The 15294-nt window shown below is 40.0% G+C and overlaps 1 protein-coding gene across 2 annotated transcripts in view; it reads left to right on the forward strand.

Moving 5' to 3' along the window:
- Nucleotides 1-5685: 5685 nt before the first annotated feature.
- SPAG1 (sperm associated antigen 1) overlaps nucleotides 5686-15294 on the forward strand; it is an 85195-nt gene continuing 75586 nt past the window's right edge. The window contains exons 1-3 of one of the 2 annotated variants that reach the window (XM_027850004.1): nucleotides 5686-5745; nucleotides 7411-7495; nucleotides 14229-14367. In XM_027850004.1, the coding sequence (XP_027705805.1) occupies nucleotides 14231-14367 (137 nt within the window). In that variant the 5' untranslated portion in view covers nucleotides 5686-5745; nucleotides 7411-7495; nucleotides 14229-14230. The remainder of the gene's footprint in view (nucleotides 5746-7410; nucleotides 7496-14228; nucleotides 14368-15294) is intronic. The other variant, XM_027850003.1, reaches the window with a different exon arrangement.

Genomic DNA, 15294 nt, shown 5'->3' on the forward strand with positions numbered 1-15294 from the left:
GGGTTATTAGACAGATAGGGAAACACTGTAGACATTGTATATCTTGATTTCAGCAAAGAATTTGACAAAAATCTCATCACAAGAGGCAGTGGACATGATAGATTTGTTGTTTAGTCATTTTTCAGTTGTGTCCGACTCTTCGTGACCCCATTTAGGGTTTTTTTTTCCCCTTTTGACAAAGATAGTGGAGTAGTGTGCCATTTCCTTTTCCTGCTCATTTTATGGATGAGAAAACAGGCAAACAGGGTAAAGTGACTTGCCCAAGATCACACAGCTAGTAAGTAACTGAGGCCGGATTTGAACTCAGGAAGAGGAGACTTCCTGACTTCAGGCCTGGCTCTCTATCTACTGCACTACCTAGTTCCCCCAATAATGGATAATGGATAGAACTGGCCTCAAAACCTAGAAGTCCTATCTTTGATACACATTCATTGTGTGAGCTTGGGCAAATCATTTAACCTTTCAGTGCTATAGGCCAGTGGTGTCAAACTCAAATAGAAACTGAGACCACAAAAATCATACATAAGGATTCCAGAGAGCTGCATATAGAAAATCACATATTCACTTTGTTTTATTGTAATTTTGTTTATTTTGTTTATTCCATATTTTATTAGTTATTTGCGTTTTTGTTGTAATATCTATTTATTATTTGTACAGATATAAATATTTACTTAAATATTTCCCAATTACATTTTCATCCAGTTGGGGCTGCACTCAAGAGGCTGCCTAGAGCAGACTAAGTTGCAGAGGAGGTGCCAATCTATATTAGTAGAGGAAGTTTCCACACTTGGGAGTTCCCTTTACTATAAAATAACAGGGGCAAGATAAGAGACTTGAGAACTAGATAATGGTAGAGTTAGGCGGATTCAGGACTGGTTGAATGACCAGCTCATAGAGAGTAGTAGAGTTACCATAGAACTGGACGAGAGTAAGTGTCCCAATTTTCAAAAAGTAAAATATAATTGACTCTGCAAACTGTAGTCCTGTGAACTTGATTTTAATTCCTGAAAAAATTCTAAAATGGGGTCACTAAAGAGGTGGTTCTAGCCTCACAAAATTTTTTTTTTTGGATCCTGACTCTGTCATCCATTGGGTCTATTATCACAGCTTTGTGTCATCTGCAAATTTCATTGACATCCTTTATCCAAGTTATTAACAAGAATGGCAGATAGCATAGGACCAAGGCACAGATCTCTAGGATATTCTGGAAACCTCCTTAAGTTGACGTCAGCTCATAAATAACCACTCTTTGAGTCCAGCCATTCAACCTCTTTCAAATCTATCCAACTGTACTCTTGTGTAGACTACATCTTTCCATCTATTCCAGAAGAATAGCATGAGAGACTATTAAATTCTTCACTAAAATTAAGGTGAACTATCGACAGCATTCTCTTGATCTTAGTTGACTCAGTTGAAGATGACACCATTTTCCCCATGTTCTGGGTCCAAGATGACTTGCATTTCTAGCCCTTATTTCTGTTTCCTGAAGTTGACTTTTTGAAATTCAACATATCACTGCATTTTTCCCCCATCTTACCACTCCCATGTCCAATCAATGCACAGTTATAACAAAAGCTACATCTGTTATTCTTTTGTTTGTACTGGGACTATGCCAACTGGAATGGTTTGGTCTGCTCAGAGTTGATATATTTATACTTTTGACCCTACAATCTGAAGTGTACTCTCTTGACTTCTGTAGCGCTCACATGGATTGATGTTCTGAAACTGATCTTGGTTGAGTTTTCAACATAATCAAACTGATTATTTCTAATGATTTATCAAAAATCAGCATCTTTCTCTCTTAACCAAGTCCAACATTAAAGAAACAACTTATTTACATATTTTTTAGAAATATGGCATTCCCACATAAAGGAGTGAGAATTAAGTGAGATGTGTATAATGTAAGCTCTTATATACTACCACACAGGGGGCAGGCAAGTCAGCCTAGCTGAGAAGCAGCAAGGGACCAAGTGGGAGAGATAGAGGGCAGCACGTGCCAGGCATATCAAACCCCCACTACCACCCTGACCACCTTTTCCTCTCAGATCTTGATGGTGACAGCCCAGGACCCAGAGCCTTAGGAATATAGCATTGCTTCCAGCCTAGTGCCCATGGCTATCATTTTGGGAATCAATTCCTGTGCATATGGCCTGGCAATTGCTCCTGCAGGTGATACAGCCATAGCTACTGAAGACCCAGAAAAGTTCTTGTCAACAAAGTCCTTGGCACTGTCAAATGGGTCAACACCAGAGACTGGTATTTTGTTAGTGGGAATGACATCAAAGTAGAGGCATTGCCATTGGCTTTGCTGTTGAACCCTGAAGAACATATTTTCCATTTGACTTGGCAGCTTAAACCCACCATATGTGTTTGTCTTTCCAATTGGAAAATGAACTCCTTGAAAGCAGGGACTGTCCTACTTTTTTATTTGTATCCCAAGTGCTTTGCACATAGTAAGTGTTTAATAAATGCATACTGAATTTTAACAATAGGGTTGTATTTAATGATTGTCTGAAACTCTGTTTCCTCAGCTGCAAAACAGGTAAATATACTCTCATTGCATAATTTACAGGGTTATTAATATTATTATCATTACAGGGTTATTCACAAAGGAAAACCCTTTGTGAAAATAAAACCCCTTGTAAACCTTACAGCACTACATGCACATGAGTTATTATTTTTAAATTTTTTATTTATTTTATTCTGAACTTAAGAAATAAAACAAGCATTTCCGTAACATAGAATAGAAAAAATGGTTGTACGTCAAACTGCAAATCTATTATGTACAACTTGCTATTCTTTTTAAATATATAATAAAGTTATCATGTAACTTTCTTTTCCCCCCCTTTTTTCTTCCCTCCCCCACGCCCTGAGATGGCTACCGTTAGGCACAAATATATGTGTGTGTATGTGAAACCATTCTATACATACTTTATTTATCAGTTCTTTGGATGCGGATAGTGTCTTCCTTCATATGTCCTTTGTAGTTAATTTGGGCATTAAAATAGTCAAAATGACTTATTCACTCAAAGTTATTCTTAAAACTATATTGTTGTTGCTGTATACAACATTCTCTTGGTTCTGCTCATTTCACTCTTCATTATTTTGTGCAAGTCTATCCATGTTTTGCTAAGATCATCAAGTTCATCATTTCTTATTGCACAGTAGTATTCCATCACAATCATATGTCACAACTTGTTCAGCCATTCCCCAATTGATGAGCATCCCTGTAATTGTCATTTGTATTACAGAAAGATTTCCTGAATGCAAATTGTGATAGTTGAAGAGAGAAATGTGGGAACTGGAAAAGTTGCCACCATCTTCCTAGTGTTTGGGGAAAGTTTCCTTCCTATGGCAGGAGGAAGATATAGCAAATCAGAATAGGCAGAATGACTTCAGGTAATTTGTTGATTGTTGAAGACTTGTGAAATTTGAAAGGGAATGTCCAGGTAATAAGATGAAATTTGAAGTTGTACTTATATATATCCAAATTTAATATTCTAAAAGGCAGGGGCAGTAGGAGGCAGAGATTTTGATCTAGTTATTTGATCAGGGACTTAGAAAGAAAATTGCAATGCTTTTACACTTAGGGAATATCAAACCCTTTCAATTTAGGGCAGTGGAATTTCTGCAATTTTTACAGCAGTTGAAATAAAGATGATGGTACTTTTCAAAGTTCATCTATAATAGTCCCTTCAGAGTTTGAAAGTATTGCCCATAAAATAAAGTTACCAAATGTTTAAGTACCTACTATGTGCCAAGCAATGTACTAGCCACTTGAGAGTAAATTTGAAGTTTAGATTAGACACTCAGTCCTCATGGAGCTTTAACTTGCATAGAGAAAGGGACATGGTATATACATGCGTAAGTATAACACTAAAACAAAGTAATATCCAAAAGTGAAAGGTTAGTGGAGACTTAAGAAAGGATTGTAGATCTAGATCTGAGAGAAACCTCAGAGAACAATCCCATTCTTTTACAGAATCTGAAGCAAACAAGGGCAGTCAGATGGAGAACAAAGGACATAGGCCATTGGACAAACTAATACAGTCTTTTAAGGATAGAACAGTGCAGTCTTTTAAAAAAAAGGAAAAAAATTGCGGAATAGACATTGAAAAGTTAATTGTGATAAATGTTGAAGAAGACATGGGAAAATTGGAACACTAATGTATTGTTGGTGGAGTTGTGAAATGATCCAACCATTTTGGAGAGCAATTTGGAACTATGCCCAAAGGGCTATAAAAATGTGCATACCCTTTGACCCAGCAATAACACTTCTAGGGCTGTATCCCAAAGAGATCATAAAAATGGGAATAGGACCTACATGTACAAAAATATTTATAGCAGCTCTTTCTGTGCTGGCAAAGAATTAGAAATTGAGGGGATGCCCATCAGTTGGGGAATGGCTGAACAAGTTGTTGTATATGAATGTAATGGAATACTATTGTGCTGTAAGAAATGATGAGTAGGCCGACTTCAGAAAAACCTGGAAAGACTTGTATGGACTAATGGTGAGTGAAGTGAGCAGAAACAGGAGAATGTTGTACACGGTAACAGCCACATTGTTCGATGACTAACGTTGATAGACTTAGCCCTTCTCAGCAATGCAAGGATCTAAGACATCTCCAAAAGTTGCGTGATGGAAAATGCTATCCACATCCAGAGAAAGAACTATGAAGTTTGAATGCCGATTGAAGCATACTATGCTATTTCTTTTCTTCTGTTTTGTTTTGTTTCCTCTTTCTTGTGGTTCCTCCTATTAGTTCTAATTCTTCCTTACAACATGACTGATGTGAAAATATGTTTAATAGGAATTTATATGTAAAGCCTATATCAGATTGTGGGCCCTCTTGGGGAGGGAGGGGGGTAGGGAGGGGGAGAAAATTTCAAACTCAAACGCTTATGGAAGTGATTGTTGATAAATCAAAATAAATTAATAAAAGAAAGGAAAAAAAAGAAAAGTTAATTGCATTTCAAAACAAGAGTAAACATATTCCCTTTAACGAAAGACCAGACTAACTAATTTATTTCTTGTAATAAATGAAGGGGTTTTAATTTTCTGGATTAAATCCTAATGAGTTTCATAAGACTTAGAGGTTAAGTAGCTCCTAGGTAAGTGTGGGCGGACCTATTTGAACCCAGATCTTCCTGATGTCCGGCCCCGCACTCTATTCACTACACCACGCTACCTTTTAGATCTCATACTCTGAAACGAAGAGAGCTGGTTGTTAAATTTACAGTGGAAACATTTACACCTTGGGAATCAACAAATTCTGCAAATCAGAGTTTGATTTATTGTTTTGTTGATTGTCTAGCCCAAAGAAAATGATTGAAAAAACGTTAATAACCGCAGATTAAACTTAAAAGTGTGTTGTGCGCATTTTTTTTTCCTTCGGAGACCTGGTTGTTAAACATTTACCAGGACACCCAGTGTTGGCAGGCTTCTCAGCTCCTCCCACTTACTCAGACACACTGAACAACCTGCAGGGTGTCTGGGGAGAAGAGAGGAAGAACCAAACGCGAAGGAGGTGGGGCTAGCCTCTGCGAAGGGGGAATGGGCCAATCGACGGAGACGAGCGGCGGACCAGCCAATCTGCTCTCTGAATAGACCTTGCCCCGCCCCCTGGAGGACCCGCTAGCCTGACGGTTGTATCCCAGCCTGAGCAAAGCATCTTCTAGGTCGCTTGGTCCCCGGGCCCGCCGCTGTCCCCGGTCTTCCCCGCAGTGCCGGTGCCTTGGAGCGAGGTTAGTGCTGGTGTCCAGTCCCTCTGTCTGGCCCTCAGAGGTGCTGCGAGAGCCTCTCCCCATTCCCCTCCCCGGTGCGGCCCAGCATGGGGCCGGCGGTGGGAAGGGCCTGAGATCACCGGGACAGCCCCGGGCCAGCTTGGCTCCTGCCCCACGACACCGGCGAGGTGGACTTGGGCCGTTACCCGAAGCCGGGGCGGGGGCCTGGGGAGGAGGGAGCGAGGCTTGAAGAGGGACGGAAAGCCCGAAGGTCTTCCCCCGCCCCAAGCTGGGCCCGCACTTCCCGCACTGTACATAGCAACAATTGCTAGGGGGATAGGACGCATCTCCTTCCCGTAGGTCGGCGCTGGCGGGGCTGGTGGGGAGGCTGGAGGTAGGTAAGTGCGCTCTCTCGTTCTTTGGGTGGATGACAGACACCTGTAGTTTGTAGAAGTGGGGGCGGCGGGGCAAATACGACCCAACTCTGTAAGCATGAAAGTGAAGCAAGGGTTTCCATCCAGGGAACTAGAGATCTCGCAACCCAAAAGAAGAAAGCAGATAAGGTAAGGTAGAACCTTATCTTTGGAGCAGGGATAAACTTGTCGACTTCCTTGTCCGAGAGTGCGGGCTCTACTGAGTAAGCACGGAAAAAATTATTTTTAATTCAAAATCACACCTTAAAATCATATTCAGAATGACATGCATATAACTATCATGAGAAATTTATCCATTCATTCATTGCTTTGCCCTATAATTAGTTTTATAGAGAGCTTTAACTTATGCAAAGTGCTTTTCATTTCTCTCTCCAGAGGCAGAGACCTTTTTTTTTTTTTTCATCATCACGAATCCCTTGGAATTCCCTGAGATCACTGTATTGATCAGTCTCTCACAGTTGGTCATTATTATAACATTGCTGTTACTGTGCACAACGATCTCAGGATTTTTCTCACTTCACTTTGCCTCAGTTCATATAGGTCTTGCCATGTTTTTCTGAAACCACTCCCTTGGTTGTTTCTTTCTTTTTTTTTTTTCATCTAATTCATCAATTTTATTTTATACTCAAGGATTTTTTATTTCTTTTTTGGTTATTTCTCATAGCACAATAGTACTTCATCACAATCATATGCCACAACTTGTTCAACCATTCCCCACTTGATAGTCATCCCCTCAATTTCCAATTCTTCACCACCTCAAAAAGAACTGCTGTAAATATTTTTGGACATATAGGTCTTCTTTGCCTTGGAACTTCCACCAGGGCCTCTAGCTCCCTTAGGACCCACCACAAGCACTCCCAGAACTGTGTACAGGTAATAGACTTGCCAATCAGTGCCAGCTGCACCCTCTGCCAGCAAAGAGTCCCCTGTAATCTCTTTCTGATCAGTTGTCTGACCCCCTTACCATCTTTGGGTTGAGAGTTCCCAAAGCTGGTTCTGTTGCTGAGATCTCCAATGCCTGCTGCTAGTGCTGGTCCCTACCCCAGGGTCACAGACCTCTCTTGTCTCCCTCCTAAGTTTTCCTAGGCTGGAAAAATGTCTCCTCCTGACCTTTTGTTGGCCTACCACTCCAAAATTTGATTTGAGGCATTATTTTAAAGTTGTTTGGAGGGGAACGTTGAAAGAGTTCAGCTGGATTGCAGCATCTAATCTTCCATCTTACCTCCACCTCTTCCACTTTTCTTTTTTAAAGAAACGACCTACTTTCAAGGACCCTATATGTTGAGAGGGGAGGAGAATAAAAGAAAATAAAGAAGCAAAGCAACACTTATCTGTAGGTAAGTATACCTTCACATTCAGTGTTTCAAATTTTTTCCTTTAAAAATCATTGCTGTCAAGAGCTGGTAATATTAATATTATCCTACTGTTCTATTCTCTTGCCATTTAAAAATTTTAAATTTATATAAACTTAATTTTATTCTAATAAGCCTTAAAAGATAATAACTAACATTAACATTATTATAACATTATATCCTAACATTTTTATAATATTGTATCCTAGAGAGTAGTCCAAGTATACAAGCTTGCTTGCAAATACTAACTTTAAAAAATATATATTGTATATATGCATATATAATACATATGTATATTTTTAAATAGTGTTCTTGAAAGTTGTACCTTCAGACTTGTCTTGATGAGTCAGGAAAAAATGAGAATAACATGGAAAATATTCTACCTTCTTTTACTAAAAATAGAATGTGGATATTATTAGCAGAAATTCTTTACTACCATAATGATGCTACACAGTAGAGAGGCATTTATTTTTATTTGGTCAATATGCATTTACTGGATAGGTGCATACTGACTGATTAAGGGTCTTCACTACTTAGACTGAAAGTAAGACTCTATACTAGGCATTGTGAGGGCTGTAAAGAGGTCCCCTGAAGGAGTCAGTCAGTAAACATTTATTAAATACCTCATACATCCGAGGCATGGTGCTAAACTCTAGGAATAGGAAGAAAAGCAGAAGATAAGTCACTGATCTCAAAGATCTCAAAGTCTAATGAAAGAGAAAAAAATGGAAACAACTATGTAAATACAAGATAGCATATGGGACAAATTAAAGATCGTCTCGGGGAAAAGCACTAGAATTAAGGGTGATTAGGAAAGGCTTCCTGTAGAAAGTGGGATTTTAGGGGAACTTGAAGGAAACCAGGAGGCAGAGAAGGAGGAGGAGGAAGGAGACCATGGGAGACAGCTAGAGAAAATGCCTGCAGTTGGGCAATGAAGTGACAGCAAGGAGTCCAGTGTCACTGCCTCAAAGAGTACAGGAGTGGGGAGAGGGTAAAAAGCCTGGGAAGGCGGAGGGGGAAAGGGTTAGGTTCTGAATGCGTTTGAATACCAAACAAAATTTTATATTTGTTCCTAAAGGTGATAGGGAGCCTCTGGAGTTTATCAAGTAGGAGAGTGACAAAGTTAGAGCTGCACTTTAGGAAAATTACTTTAATGGCTGAGTGGAGGATGGATTGGAGTGGGGAGAGACTTGAGGCAGGGATACTAACTAACAAGCTATTGAAATAGTCCAGGTATGAGATGATGAGGGCCTATGCCTGATGATGGCAGTGTCAGAGGGAATAAACATTTATATAGTATTTATAATATGCCAGGCACTGTGCCAAATGCTTTATATTGTCTCATTTGATTCTCACAACAACCCTGTGAAGTAGGTCTTGTAATTATCCCCATTTTACAGTTGAGGAAACTGAAGCAAACAGAGATTAAGTGACTTACCCAGGGTTCTCACACAGCTAGTAAGTGTCTGAGGCTAGATTTGAACTCAGGTCTTTCTGACTCCAGGCCATCACTTTATCCACTGTACCACCTAGCTGCCTTCCGGGTCTATATTTGAGAGATGTAACAAAGGTAAGATCAACAGAATTATCAACAGATTGGATTGGGGTGGGGCAGAGTGAGAGAGAGTTAGGAGTTGAGGATGACATTTTGATTATGGTCCTAGGTGACTGGAAGATGATGGTATCTTGGACAGTAATAGGGAAATTAGGAAGAGAGGAGGTTTTGGAAGGAAAAGATAATGAGGTCAGTTTTGGACACATTGAGTATGTGTTGTCTAAGGAACACACAATTCAAGATGTCTCATAGGCAGTTGGAGATGCAAGAAAAGAGATCAGCAGAAAGGTTAGGGCTGGATAAGTAGATTTGAAAATCATCAGCAAAGAGATGATCATTGAATCCATGGAAGTTGATGACATCATCAAGTGAAGTAGTATAGAAGGAAAAGAGAAGAAGGCCCAGATCAGAGCCCCATGGACCACCTATGGTTTGTGAGCATGATCTTTGTGAAGATCCAGCAAACAAGAATGAGAAGGAGCAATCAGATGGATAGGAGGAGAGCTAGAGAGAGTAGAGTCCTGAAAATCTAGAGAGAAAAGGGAAAAAGGGGAAAGCAGATGATCAACCACATCAGAGACTACAGAGAGGTCAAGAAGAATGAGGATTGAGAAGAAGCCATTGGGTTTGGCAATGAAGGGATCATTGACAACTTTGGAGAGAGCAATTTTGGTTGAATGATGAGGAAACCAGACTGTAGAAAATTAAGGAAGGAGTAAGAGGAAAGGAAGTGGTGGTATCTATTGCAGACAACCTTCTCAAGGAGTTTAGTCACCAAAGGAAGGAGAGATGTGGGACAATAGCTAGCAGGGATGGAGGGATCAAGTGAGAGTTTTTTGAGGATGGGCGGAGACATAGGCATGTTTATCAACAGTAGGGAAATAGCCAGTAGATAGTAGATAAGGAGAGATTGAAGATTAATGGGAGAGTGGAGATGATAGAGAAGGAGCATTCCTCTGGAGAAGACTGGATAGAATAGGATCACTTGTGCATGTAGAGGGTTTTGCTTTGGCAAAGAAGATCCCCCTCTTCATGTGAGACAAAGGTAAATGTGGCACATAGGTGATGTGAGATGGAGGAGGAAAGAAGAGGGAACTCTCAGTGAATGGCCTTACTTTTTTTCAGGAAAATATGGGGCAAGGTTCTCAGGTGAGAAGGTGAGAGAGGAGTGCCATGGGAGGTTTGAGGAAGGATGAAAAAGTTTGCAAGAGCTACTGCAGAGAATGGGATAGTGGCTTAATTAGGAAGGTGGGAAGGGATTGCCTAGCAGCAGCAAGGCTCCAGTAGAAGCTGCACAACATAAATGTGTGGTGGGTCTAGTCAGCACAGCTTCACAGTTTTCTTCAGCTTTGTTCAGTAGCACGTACATGGAAAGTGATCCAAGGCTGAAGTTTTTAGCAGGGCAAGATCAGAGATCTGATGAGGGGGGAAAGAACTTAAGAGAAGGGGACAGTAGAGAGTTGAATTGGTTCACCAAAGGATCAAGATGGGTAAGGGAGGAGAATGTAACTAGTGCGGGAGGAACGGCCTGGGAAAGAACTGAGGGGTCAAGGGATTGGAGTTCATGGTATGGATAAAGAACAGGGTTTGAAGGCAAAGAAGAAATGAAAGAAAAATATTTTGTAGTCAAGTAAGGGAATTTCAGAGTCCATGAGCATGGAGGTGGTGCATTTGTGGCAAGATCAAAGGTATGACCATCTTTGTGTATGGCTGAGGTGGGGTAGAGGAGTAGCTTATGTGAGATGAAGATGTTGATGAACTGGAATTTTATGGTGCTTGAGGGCATTTAAATATAGATGTTAAAGTCCCCTAGTATGAAAGCAGTAAGAGAGAAAAACCAGTGCCACAGTCATAGCCCCATCTCAATCCCCCTCCCTTCCCCCTTGTCACTTTGCTCTTATCATGACACCTCTGTCATGGGAGGCTGACAGCTTGCTCAGCCACTGAGACTGCTTGAATTTGTGCTGTCTACTGCACCAATGCCTGCCTTTTCCCTCCTAGGTTCCTCACCCCACCTCCAACCATTTAAAAAAAAAAAACACAGATGAAAATATACTTACGTATGGTTCAGGCAGAAGTATACAAATTTTATTTTGTTTCCCTCCCTTCCCCCGCTTCCTCCACCAAGGAAAATGAACCTCTGAGTATGTACTATGGAAAACAAATGCTTAACAGGAACACAAAAGATGCAAAGATAGCACTTACACACCTCCAAACTGATTCAAGTCACCAGGTCTAGATAAACCATATTCCAGTATGCTGAAAGAATCTGTGGATGTGATTATTGTGCAGTTATCAATGATCTTTGAAAAATCATGGATGGAAAAAGGGAAATGTGACACAGGACTGCAGATAAGCAATTGTTTTCCAAATTTTCAAAGAAGGAAAGCGAATTTTTACATCTATAGATTAGTGAATTTGCCTTCGACTTCCGGAAAAATTCTAGAACATATTATTAAAAGGATGGTTGGTGGGCACTTAGAAACTGAAACAAGTATTCCTATAAGCCAGCATATTTTTGTCAAGAACAAATCATATCAGATTAACCTCTTTTCCATTTTTGATAGGGTTATCAGCTAGACTGGTAGATGCCAGGAATGCTAGAGACACATTCTACTCAAATTTCAACAAGGCATTTGAAAAAGTCCTCATGATATATGGATGTGCAAGTCAGAGTGATGTGGGTGGAATCCTATTACAGTTAGGGGGATTCATAAATGGTTGAATGGCCAGACCCAAGGAGTGAGGCTTAATGGATTAATGTCAATTTGGAAGCAAGCCACCACTGGAATGCCATAGATTTCTGTGCTTTGCTGATGCTTTTCAACCTTTTTATTGATGACTTAAATGAAAGCAAAGATAGCATACTTATCAAAGAAACATGAAGTTGGAAGGGAGAGCTGACGTATTGGATGACTAAATCAGAATACAAAAAGATCTCAACATGGTGGACCAACGTCCCTAATAAAATTTAAAAGTAATTATAATAACTATAAAGTTCTGTACTTGGGTTCAAAAAATCAGCTTCACTAGTACCAGATTGGAGAAGCATAGCTGGACCACAACTGGTCGGAAAACAACCTAGGCATTTTAGTGTATTGTAAGCTCAATTATGCATCAACAGAATGACATTACAACCAAAAAAGCTAATGTAATCCTGGATTATCTAAAAAGGGAAGGGGAGACAGGGAGGGAAAAAGCATTTATATACTGTCTACTATGTGCCAGGCACTGTGCCAAGTGCTTTTTACACATATTACCTCATCCAATCCTCACAACAACCCTGCAAGGTAGGCGCTGTTTTGTCCCCATTTTGCAATTGAGGAAACTGAGGCAAACAGAAGCTAAATGACTTGCCCCAGGGTCACATAGCTAGTAACTGTCTGAAACCAGATTTGATCTCAGGTCTCCCTGACTTTGGGCCCAGTGTGCCACCAGAATGAGGAAGTGGAGTTTACCGATAATCCTTCTATTCTCTGCCTTAATCGTACCGCCTCTCTAGTATTGTGTTTGATTATGGGTACCATACTAAGAAAGATATTGGCCAATCTGGAGAGACGGGTATCCAGAATGACAGGGGGAATAGAGACCATGCCACATGATGATTGAAGGAACAGGGGTATGTTTTAACTAGAAAAGAGAACATGATAGCTATTTTCCTGTATTTTATGGATAGTCATGTGGAAGAGGGTTTGAACTTGTTCTTAGAAGCCAAAAGTAGTAGCAGTGGATGAAATTTGCAGAGAAAACAGAAAAAGGCTCCATTTTAGGTAAACTTCAAAGGTTAGAGTAGTTTAAAAGTAGAATGGGGCATACCTGGTGCTAGTCAGTCTCTGCACATGGTAGGACTGCAGAGCAGATGATGGCTGGATAAATATGGGGGAGAGGGTGTGGAATTCCTACTCAGTTTTTAGATTGAACTAGTTTTTCTCTGAGATTTTTCCCAGTCTAAGATTCTGTGATTCAGCAGAGGGAAAAATTATTTGGGCTGGGCCCTGAATATCAACTAATGTCATCTAGGATCTATCGGGCTACATCCCTTGCTCCAATAATGTATCTGTGGCCTTTCTCTGACGTACCAAACAAGTTGGCCTGTCTGCAGTCAAAATCAAGTTAGCCTGACATGACTTATTCTTATTAGATTCCTGCTGGATCTTAGTGATCCTTGCTTCCTTTAGGTCCTGACAAAACATTCATTAAATAATTTCTTTTACAATTTTGCTGGAGATTAGTCAGTCAATAAACCTGTCTAAAATGTGCTGAATCCTGGGGATATAAAGAAGGGTGAAAGGCAGCCTCCCCCTCTCAAAGAGCTTGAAGTCTAATGGGGGAGACAACATGAAAACAAGGCTAGAGTTAAGATCACCAAGAAATTGGACAAACATTTTAACAAAACTGTAGTATTTTAGAGCTAAAAGGCACTTTGTGATCATTCACTTTAATCTCCAGTTTTCTGAGGATGAACCTGAAGCTTGGAATGTCTGTTTCTGGAAGATTGAGGCTATCTGAAGAAGTGGCCTCAATTTGCTATTTCAGAATGTCCTTATCTTCACCTATACTATAAGAGCCTCTTTCCCCGAGTTTTGATCCTAATATATTTTTTTCTTTTCTCTCAGTGCTGTCTACTTTGGCAATCATCCCCATGCCTGGCTTCTATTACTATTTCAAAGAGATATTTCTTTATTTTTAGCCTCAGTTCTCTCCTAAGATCCAGATCCACATTTCAAATAGTCCACTGATATCTCCATCTGGATGTTTAGGTGAAGCTATAAGCAAAGCATTTCATGGTGTCATAAAATATTAAGAGCTGGGAGGATCATAGGGTCATAGATTTAGAACTGGGAGGGAACTTAGAAGATCTAACCCAATTCCTTAATTTTACAGATGAAGAAACTGAGGCCTGAGAAGGGGAAGTGACCTACCTAAGGTCATCCAACGGTTAAGTATCAGAGCTAGGTTTGAAACCCAGATCCTTCGACTTCAAACCAAGGCCATATAGCTAGTTAGTAGCAAAGCTATGGCAGAAACCCAAGTCTTCTGACTTCCATCACTAATAAAAGATTTTTAGCTTAATGTGGTGTGTAAAATGTTAAGTCCAATATGAGTGCTAACCTATATTTTTGGAGAATAGTGACAGTTTTTCTCTATTATTAAATATTATAGCTATGACTGATCAAACACCTTCACTTTGGAGCTTCGGAACAACAAAAACATTTCAAATTCCCATTGAACATCTGGATTTCAAATTTGTTGAAAAATGTTCAGATGTTAAGCATTTGGAAAAGATTCTTGTTGTACTCAGGTAAACATTTTAAAAAATTTCAATTCTTTATAAACAGTATGTTAATTAACTTAATTAGTTGATTCTTTTAAATTTTACTTTGTGTAACATTTAAATGACATTGGTTTAAGATGTAAAAATCTTAACATGTTGGAAAACTTTCAATTGTTTTGATAGTTAGGATTGTTTTCATATACATCTTAAGTCTCACCAGTGAGCTTACTACGTGTATCTCTATAGTTCTGTTGAAAGTGCTTATGACCTATTAACAACTTTAGAGTTAGGTCAATTTGAACTTGTTATGTTTTTCTGAGGGAGGGGGAAATAGTAGTGTATATACTTGCCCAGTAGCTGGACATTATGAAAATGTAGCCAATCTACTTTGCGGAGATCCCTTGATACACAAATGTCCTTATCAGTCATCCCAAGAAAAAGAAACATAGAGTAGTTGACTAGCCAACTGATTATGATGGAGGCGAGTGAGTCTTGATGGAATGAGCTAGAAAATGACCCATGTGTTATTTTGGAAGTGAGGGGACCAGGGCCAGAGGGAGAAGGCAAGAGTCATATTGATCCAAGGTAGTCATTCTCAAACTGCTAACAGATACCTCTCTGGGATTTCCTAGGGAGATTGAAGGGTATCTAGAGACTGAAATTAAAGACCTGTTTTCTTTCTTCTACTTGGTCAACATTACTGGCACTATTACGTTCCATCCACCATTATAACTTTGTCATTGGCCCATTCTTATCTTTTAGCTCTTCCTTGCCATCTCTTTTTCTCTACCATGGCATCTTCTTCCCCAAGGTTATAACCTTAAGTTTATTGGGGGGTTGAATGATAGAGCAGGGAGAGAGAGGACAAATGAGTTGCTGTGGTCATTTGGTGACAGAACTCCCCTCCCCCACCCCGCAACACACACACACACACACACACACACACACACACAC

This window comes from Vombatus ursinus, unplaced genomic scaffold (assembly GCF_900497805.2).
Source record: "Vombatus ursinus unplaced genomic scaffold, bare-nosed wombat genome assembly UNPS02008961.1, whole genome shotgun sequence".
NCBI classification, from domain to species: Eukaryota; Metazoa; Chordata; class Mammalia; order Diprotodontia; family Vombatidae; genus Vombatus; species Vombatus ursinus.